General features: G+C 44.3%; 1 protein-coding gene across 1 annotated transcript in view; it reads right to left on the bottom strand.

The window, feature by feature from the left end:
- Positions 1-262: 262 nt before the first annotated feature.
- FUCA1 (alpha-L-fucosidase 1) overlaps positions 263-7,964 on the bottom strand; it is a 28,576-nt gene continuing 20,874 nt past the window's right edge. Inside the window, exon 8 of the mRNA XM_034413453.3 lies at positions 263-4,229. Within this exon, the coding sequence (XP_034269344.2) occupies positions 4,089-4,229 (141 nt within the window). The 3' untranslated portion in view covers positions 263-4,088. The remainder of the gene's footprint in view (positions 4,230-7,964) is intronic.

The following is a 7,964-nucleotide window of genomic DNA, read 5'->3' as shown; positions in this document are numbered from 1 at the left end:
TTATGGTCCAACTTTCACAGCCATACATTGCAACTGGGAAAACCATAGCCTTGACTATACGCACTTTTGTTGGCAAGGTGATGGCAAAATTCTTCTTTCAGTTGAAAGGCATTTTTACAGGTAGCTTTACAAAAATGTGTGCTCCTGCAGAACAGTATTGAGATGATCCCAAAAAACATTCCAACAATCTTGCCAAAAGTAATATTTCTACTCAAATTTGTTCCAAGGATTGCTGCACCATAAAGCGAATCCAATGCAAACATTTATTTCAATATTTATTCTTTTAAAAAAAAAAACCATTTAAAAGCCGATAGTAAAAAAATTAAAAGGCACCATGATTGATACATTGCAGAAATCTGTATAAGAATCATCTCTTGCAACATTACCCAGGTAGTCCTTGACTTATGACCAACACGGAGGACCCGGATTGTGGGGGCAATAAGCTGACTTTGTAGAAACACCGCTTATGGGGGGCCAAAAGCCCTAATAAGCAGGTATATACAGAAGAATTAAGGCTATTGCTATAAGTGAATTGTAAGCCACCCTGAGTCTTTGGAGGAGGGCGGCATATAAATTGAACTAATAAATAAATAAATAAATATTTATGTCGTTAACTGAGACATTTGTTAAGTGAATTTTGCCCTATTTTACAACATTTCTTGTCTCAGTTGTTATTAAGTGAATCACTGCAGTTGATAAGTTAGTAACTTGGTTGTTAAGTGAATCTGGCTCCCCCCTTGACTTTGCTGATGAGAAGGTCGCAAAAGGGGGATCATATGAGCTTCGGACACTGCAACCGTCATAAATATGAACCAGTTGCTAAACATATGAATTTTGATCACGTGATCATGGGGACACTGGAAAGGTTGTAACTGTGAAACAGAGTCATAAATCACTTTTTCAGTACTGTGAATGGTCACTGAACAAAATATTGTAAGTCAAGGACTACCTGTACAGTCTACAAGTTTATTATTTATTTATTTATTTATTATTTGGACTTATATGCCGCCCTATCTCCAAAAGGACTCAGGGCGGCTCACAACAATAAAACACACAAAGTCCAATCCTTCCTCTAAAAATACCCAATAAAAACTATAAAAACCATTAAAATCCCCTCTAAAACCCCTTCAGTCCAAGCCAGCCAAGCGAAGTAGCCATGTTTTAAGGCCACGGCGGAAAGAGTGAAGGTCAGGGGCCACCCGGAGCCCCAGGGGGAGCTGATTCCACAGAGTAGGTGCACCCACAGAAGGCCCGCTCCCTAGGGGTTGCCTGCCGACATTGTCTGGCCGACGGCACCCCAAGGAGGCCCTCCCTGTGGGAACGCACCGGGCGATGGGGAGCTGTCGCTGGCCGCAGATGGTCTGCCAAATACTGTATTCCCCCCCTCTTCATTTACCAGCATTGATTTAATTTATGCATGCAAAAGGCTATTCTTTTTGGAAATTTGGTTCTAGTCTCGTCACCCACTTTCTCATTCCCTGTCTTATCTGACCACTGGTATCAGCCATTACTGGAATGGGAAGGGGATGTTCTCAGAATTGCAAAATGCCGGCCACACAGTACTTAAAAGCTATTTGGATCGGCTAATTCCGTGATGGAGAACCTATGGTGTGCACGCCACAGGTGGCACACAGAGCCGTTTCTGTTGGCCTATGAGCCGTTGTCCCAGGTCAGCTGCACTGTGCATGCGCGCGCGCCTCCCACCAGCCAGCTGATTCTTGGGTCTTTGCCGTGCATGCGGAAGTCGCGTGCACACGCCCATGCCGCCTTGCCCTTCCCAGGAGTCTCCACGTGGCCCGTTTTGGATGCCAAGTAATACAGGGCTCGTGTGGAGGCTCTGGGTGGGCGAAAAATGGGCCTACCGGAAGTCTGGGAACCGGCCATTTCAGGCCACCGGAGGCTTCAAGGAGGCCTGTTTGGGCCAAAATGGGGCGTGGGGGGTCGGACACGCATGCACAGGGGGTTGCACGTGCCTGTGCAGTGGGTAGCACGGGGGGGGGGAGGGTTGCGTGCACATGTGCATGGCATGGTGGTGGGCATTGCATTATGGGTATGGCCACGTGCACGCATGCTATTGCACGCGTACGCATGCTTTTGGCAGCCGAGGATAAAAAGGTTAGCCATCACTGGGCTAATTCATTGCTCCGTTCCCTTCTCCTAATCTGGGGACTGTGGAGAGGTGACAATATTCCACACACTGCACCACACTGCTCCACACCTTTCTTAAGGTCATTATTTCTGGCAAAACTATCTGCTATGAACCCAAGCCCAGCTTGGTAGCTGTGGCCCTTGCCTCAAGAAAAATAGGAACTACAGAAACTGTCAAAAGAAGATCTGTTTGTGAGAGCATCAGGCCAGCTCCTTGATCCTTATCATCTGGGTTAAATTAATTTGCAGAGGGAAAAAAAATCAAGTTTATTTGGAAAAGGTGTTATCAGGTTTTTTTTGCCTAACGAGGCTCTCCTCTTACAGTGTCTAAATGAGAAAAATCAGTTTAGACCAGTGTTTCTCAACCTTGGTAGCTTGAAGGTGGGTGGACTTCAACTCCCAGAATCCCCCCAGCCAGTGCTGCTGGCTGGGGGATTCTGGGAGGTGAAGTCCACCCATTTTCAAGCTTCCAAGGTTGAGAAACACTGGTGTAGACTCTACTTCTCAATCCTGTGGCTAAAAATTTCCTTTCCTGAACAAGGATATGACTGGCTTGTTTTTGGAAAAACCAGAACCATCTTGAGGGATGGAAGGGAAGTGTATTTCCTCTCCTATCTTCTTTATTAAAAACGAATTCAAAAGGGAAGGTAGTAGTGAAGGAAGATTGAATGCGAAGCCCACAAGGGAAGTAGATTTTGTCATAATTCAGGCTTGCAAAAATAGAGAACGATTGGCTGAACCCTATGGCTGAAAAAATGGGGCCTAGTAAATATGCCGTTGTTTCAACTGGATCTTTTGAGCTGCCAAATCTTCCTGGATGCAAGAATGACCAACAAAAGACTAGAAAGTAAGAAATGACTGCATCTGTCATCTCCGTAGGTGGAACCAGCAGATGGGATTTTTTTTTTAAATGTAACTTTCATGAAAACAAACGTAATATTAGACCCTATTCCAGGAGAGCCCTTTGCCTTGCCCAATACTGAAATCCCAAGAACAAATCCTCGTGTCATAATACTTTGCTTTCCAAGAATGGCATTATTTTTCTTCTCCTCAAGTCATTTCATCATTTCAGTACACCTGGCATATCGTTCTCTATTGCCCCATAATGGGATCTATTATTAGTGGTTTGCTATTAGCCGTCCGAGATCATTCTGTGTTCCCTTCATCTCCTGCTTATTTTTAAGCGTAGCTTCAAGGCTTCTCTGTTCCGCCTCAGCCAGAACTTCTGGCTGAGGTGGAGGCAGTGGTGAAATTTTTTTTTTACTACCGGTTCTGTGGGCGAGGGTTGGTGGGCGTGGCATGGCTTGATGGGCATGGCAGGAAAAGAATACTGCAAAATCCCCATTCCCTCCCCACTCCTGGGGGAAGGATACTGCAAAATCTCCATTCCAACCCCACACTGGGGCCAGCCAGAGGTGGTATTTGCCGGTTCTCCGAAGTACTCAAAATTTCCGCTACCGGTTCTCCGGAGCCTGTCAAAACCTGCTGGATTTCACCCGTGTGCAGGCTTTTGAAGTCACTTTCTGAAGCAACCTCATATAATTTTTTCATCCAGGACTAATTGAGCAAAGTAGATTTGCATTTCAAAGCCAGCTCCTGTTGGGAAAAAATGGCAACTAAGGCCTTTTCCACAGCCAGTTTTGTGCCAGAAAATATAATTTCCCTGAGACATTTTTTCTTTCCCACTGAAGCGAAGTTTCGATGTATCTCAGCCCAAGTTTGGCTTTCTGTATTATATCGAGATTAACTCAAGTCAGATATCTAATTTACAACCATCCTTTTGAAAAGGGTGAGCACAAGGATGGCCAGCCTGGAAAGGCTAAAGCATTCTGCAATTGCAACTTCTTTCAGATTTGTTCAGGCTCTCTTAATCACCAGGTTTAAGCAAGAGATGAAAAAAGGACAGGCAGTCATTCTGTGGTTTCTTTCCAACTTTCCCATCAGGATACTCCAAGCAGTTTCACCACCCAGCCATGCTCGAATGGGAGAAGCCAACGATTTTCTGAGGGCAACAAAACCTGCAATCCTTGTTGTGGTGATGGCTGCCATTTTAAAGGCTTGAAGAATCCCAACATGGTGATCTGCCAAGGATAAGAAACAAAAGGTTAAAAAACTTCCTTCATTTGGGCTCGGCTGCTAGAGACTCTAGGCACACGTAAGGTTTTTTGGCAACAATATTTTCCTCCCTCCCTCCCTCCCATTTAGAAACCACCCATCTCCCTCACAAAGTGACTCTGGGTGGTGTACAAATAAGTTATAAAAACATAAAAGCTATATATAAATATTGGGTTAAGGTAAAGGTAAGGTTCCCCCGCACACGCGTGCTAGTCGTTCCCGACTCTAGGGGGCGGTGCTCATCTCCGTTTCAAAGCCGAAGAGCCAGCGCTGTCCAAAGATGTCTCCGGGGTCATGTGACCAGAATGACTCAACGCCAAAAACGCACGGAATGCTGTTACCTTTCCACCAAAGGTGGTCCCTATTTTTCTCCTTGCATTTTTAATGTACTTTCGAACTGCTAGGTTGGCAGAAGCTGTTACGCGGCACTAGGGATTCGAACCGATGAACTGCCGACCTTTCGATCGACAAGCTCAGCGTCTTAGCCACTGAGCCACTGCATCCCTTTAGATCAGTTATAGGTAATAATCACTGATAGAGCATGCGGGTCTAAAAGTTTCAAATATATCCAGCCCAAAACTGTATGTCTGTACAGGTAGTCCTCATTTAGCGACAACTGGCAATTCAGTCATTAAATGAAGTGGCTTCTAAGAGAAACCATGATTGTGCTTAGGATCTCACTTCATTTTTCCTTTGCTTTACACGCCTGCAGAGGTTGTAAATGTCAGGCTTGGTCATAAAGTGGCTTTTTTATCGCCATTGTCACTAAATGAGGATTATAAAGTTTGAAACGGAATCCTGAAACTGAAGCCCCTTCACCCACAAGCTAGTGCTTTCAGAGCATCAGTTCCACCAAAAATCACACAAAAGTCTGCTCAACACTAGACAGTATGACCAGCTAAAGTGAAGAACTGCACAACAATTTCAGAAAATTCACGCTTGGACAATTTTCCCAGGGAAAAGAGAGCTATGGAAAGGTAGGTATGGGTGCAAATGCCTGGACAGGATTCTCGTGGCACCACTGCTTACATCAAGACTGATAGAAGTCCATTTCATTTTTACAAACTTGTCTTAGAGAGAAAGATACCCCTAAAGAAATGAAGTTGATCATGTCTAACTTTTAACAATGGGGAGCTGCATTTTACGATGTAAAGAAGATGTGGGGACTCTAGAAAGAATGCAGAGAAGAGCAACAAAGATGATTAGGGGACCAGAGGCTAAAACGTATGAAGAATGGTTGTAGGAATTGGGCATGGCTAGTCTAGTGAAGAGAAAGACCAGGGGAGACATGATAGCAGTGTTCCAGTATTTGAGGGGCTGCCACAGAGAGGAAGGGGGTCAAGCTGTTTTCCAAAGCACCTGAAGGCCAGACAAGGAATAATGGATGGAAACTGACCAAGGAGAGATTCAACCTAGAAATGAGGAGGAACTTTCTGATGGTGAGAGCAATCAACCCATGGAACAGAAGTTGCCTTCGGAAGTTGTGGGAGCTTCATCGCTGGAAGCTTTCAAGAAGAGATTGGACTGCCATTTGTCACATATGGTATAGGGTCTCCTCAGTGGTGAAATCTAAAATTTGTTACTACCGGCTCTGTGGACGTGGCTTGGTAGTGGGAGGGGTAATGTGACTGGGTGGGCGTGGCCATTTTTTTTTTTAACTTTTAAAACCATTTTTTCTACAACCTCTTTGGCCAAACAGGTTGTAAAAAAATGCTTTTAAAAGGCTCTGACGATCCCAGCTGAGCCGCGTGATCATCAGAGGCTTTTTTTTTTTACTTTTAAAAGCATTTTTTCAGCCAAAGAAAAAATGCTTTTAAAAGTAAAAAAAAAAAGCCTCTGATAATCGTGCAGCTCAGCTGGGCATGGATGGGGACAGGGATTTTTGCTACTGGTTCTCCAAACCACCTGCCTCCATTGCTACTGGATCGGGCAATCCGGTCCGAACCGGGAGCATTTCACCCCTGGGTCTCCTGATTGAGTGGGGGGTTGGACTAGATGACCTATAAGGTCCCTTCCAACTCTGTTAATCAGTTAAATGCCAACAGTATCTCTTTCTTTCTTTCCCAAGAATATAATCTAATTGTATCCCTCGATGGTATGTTAGCATTAGACTATTAAAAATGACTGATCAAAAGGTACACCGCAGTTACAACACAGAAGAACCACCAGACAAAACAATTTAACAATGTGAATTCCGCAAGCTGCTCATTAAGTCATTTCATTTCCTGCCTATTACAGGAACAGTCTGGCATCCCTCCAGCTACTAGCCACTGCCCTAGTAAGAGTGTTTCCTCTAATCGATTGAGAAATAGGATTTTTCAAGTTCTTAACAGTAACTATAAACCACTTATTTTTAATTAAAAATCTTAGGAGCATGAATCTAAAATTTGTCAGATTTGGAGAGTTTCAAGACGGCTTTCGTCCCGTATATATTCTTCCTCCCGTAGTAAGTTAAACAAGCTAAGTTCCTACAGGTAGTCCTCAATTTATGACCACAACTGAGCCTAACACTTCTGTTGCTAAGTGAAACATTTGTTCAGTGAATTTTGCCCCATTTTACGAGCTTTCTTGCCACACTGGTTAAGTGAATCATTGCAGTTGTTAAGTGAGTGCCATGGTTGTTAAATGAATTTGGTTTTCCTACTGACTTTGCTTGTCAGAAGGTTGCAAAAGGGAATCACGGAACCCTGGGACACTGCGATCGTCATAAATATGAACCAGCTGCCAAACGTCTGGATTTTGATCACATGACCATGGGGATGCTGCAATGGTCGTAAGTGTGAAAAACATTCATAAGTCATTTTTTTCAGTGCCATTGTAACTTTGAACAGTCACTGAATGAACTAATGTAAGTCTGTTCTGCCCCAGCTACGGACCCCAAAGAACGCAGCACACACAAAGTCTGTACAAACCTTAGTTTACTAAAATAAAATCAGTTTTTTCTTCAAACTTAGGAGCCCTGGTAGCGCAGCAGACTAAAGCACTGTTATTAACATCAGCTGCCTGCAATTACTGCAAGTTCAAATCTCCCCAGGCTCAAGGTTGACTCAGCCTTCCATCCTTTCTAAGGTAGGTAAATTGAGGACCCAGTTGTGGGGGCAATAAGCTGACTTTGTATAAATATACAAAAGTATGAAGGCTTTTGCTTAACGCATTGTAAGCTGCCCTGAGTCTCTGGAGAAGGGCGGCATATAAATCAAATTAAAAAAAACAAAAAACAAAAAAAAAAAAACAAAGGCTGTTAATTAACTATCTTAACAGCCTGCAAGAATCCAAAGAATAAATAATCTTAATCTTGCTATGGTTGGCAGAAAGCCCAGAAGCAATTTGCACAGAATTAAGATCAAGGCACGAAGGAATGTGAACTAAGTTGTTCCCTGCAAATTGCCTCAGTCGGCGTTCCTCCTTAAATAGGCTAAGGGAGTGGCCAATTAGCCCCAAGCCCTACTCTCGAGGAGACCTCCTCCTGAGGAGCCACTCCTGCCTTTAGGCAGCTCTGTGCACCTGTGCATCGAGAAGAGGCTCCTCCTCTTCTTCCTCTTCACTTATGGGAGCTTCTGGAGGTTCTGAAGGCCCTGGCTGAATCCCCGCCTCTGGCACCACATCTTCTCCAGCCTCCTCATTCTCTGACTCGAGTGCCAGCTGCACAGGCTGCTGGCGCAGCACCACACCAGCCTCCTCGTTGTCTGAATCAGCTACTA

Source organism: Pantherophis guttatus, chromosome 10 (assembly GCF_059756535.1).
Source record: "Pantherophis guttatus breed Tessera chromosome 10, ASM5975653v1, whole genome shotgun sequence".
In the NCBI taxonomy this organism is placed as follows: Eukaryota; Metazoa; Chordata; class Lepidosauria; order Squamata; family Colubridae; genus Pantherophis; species Pantherophis guttatus.
The sequence above is the reverse complement of the archived record's forward strand: the minus strand, read 5'-3'. Positions and strand labels throughout refer to the sequence as shown.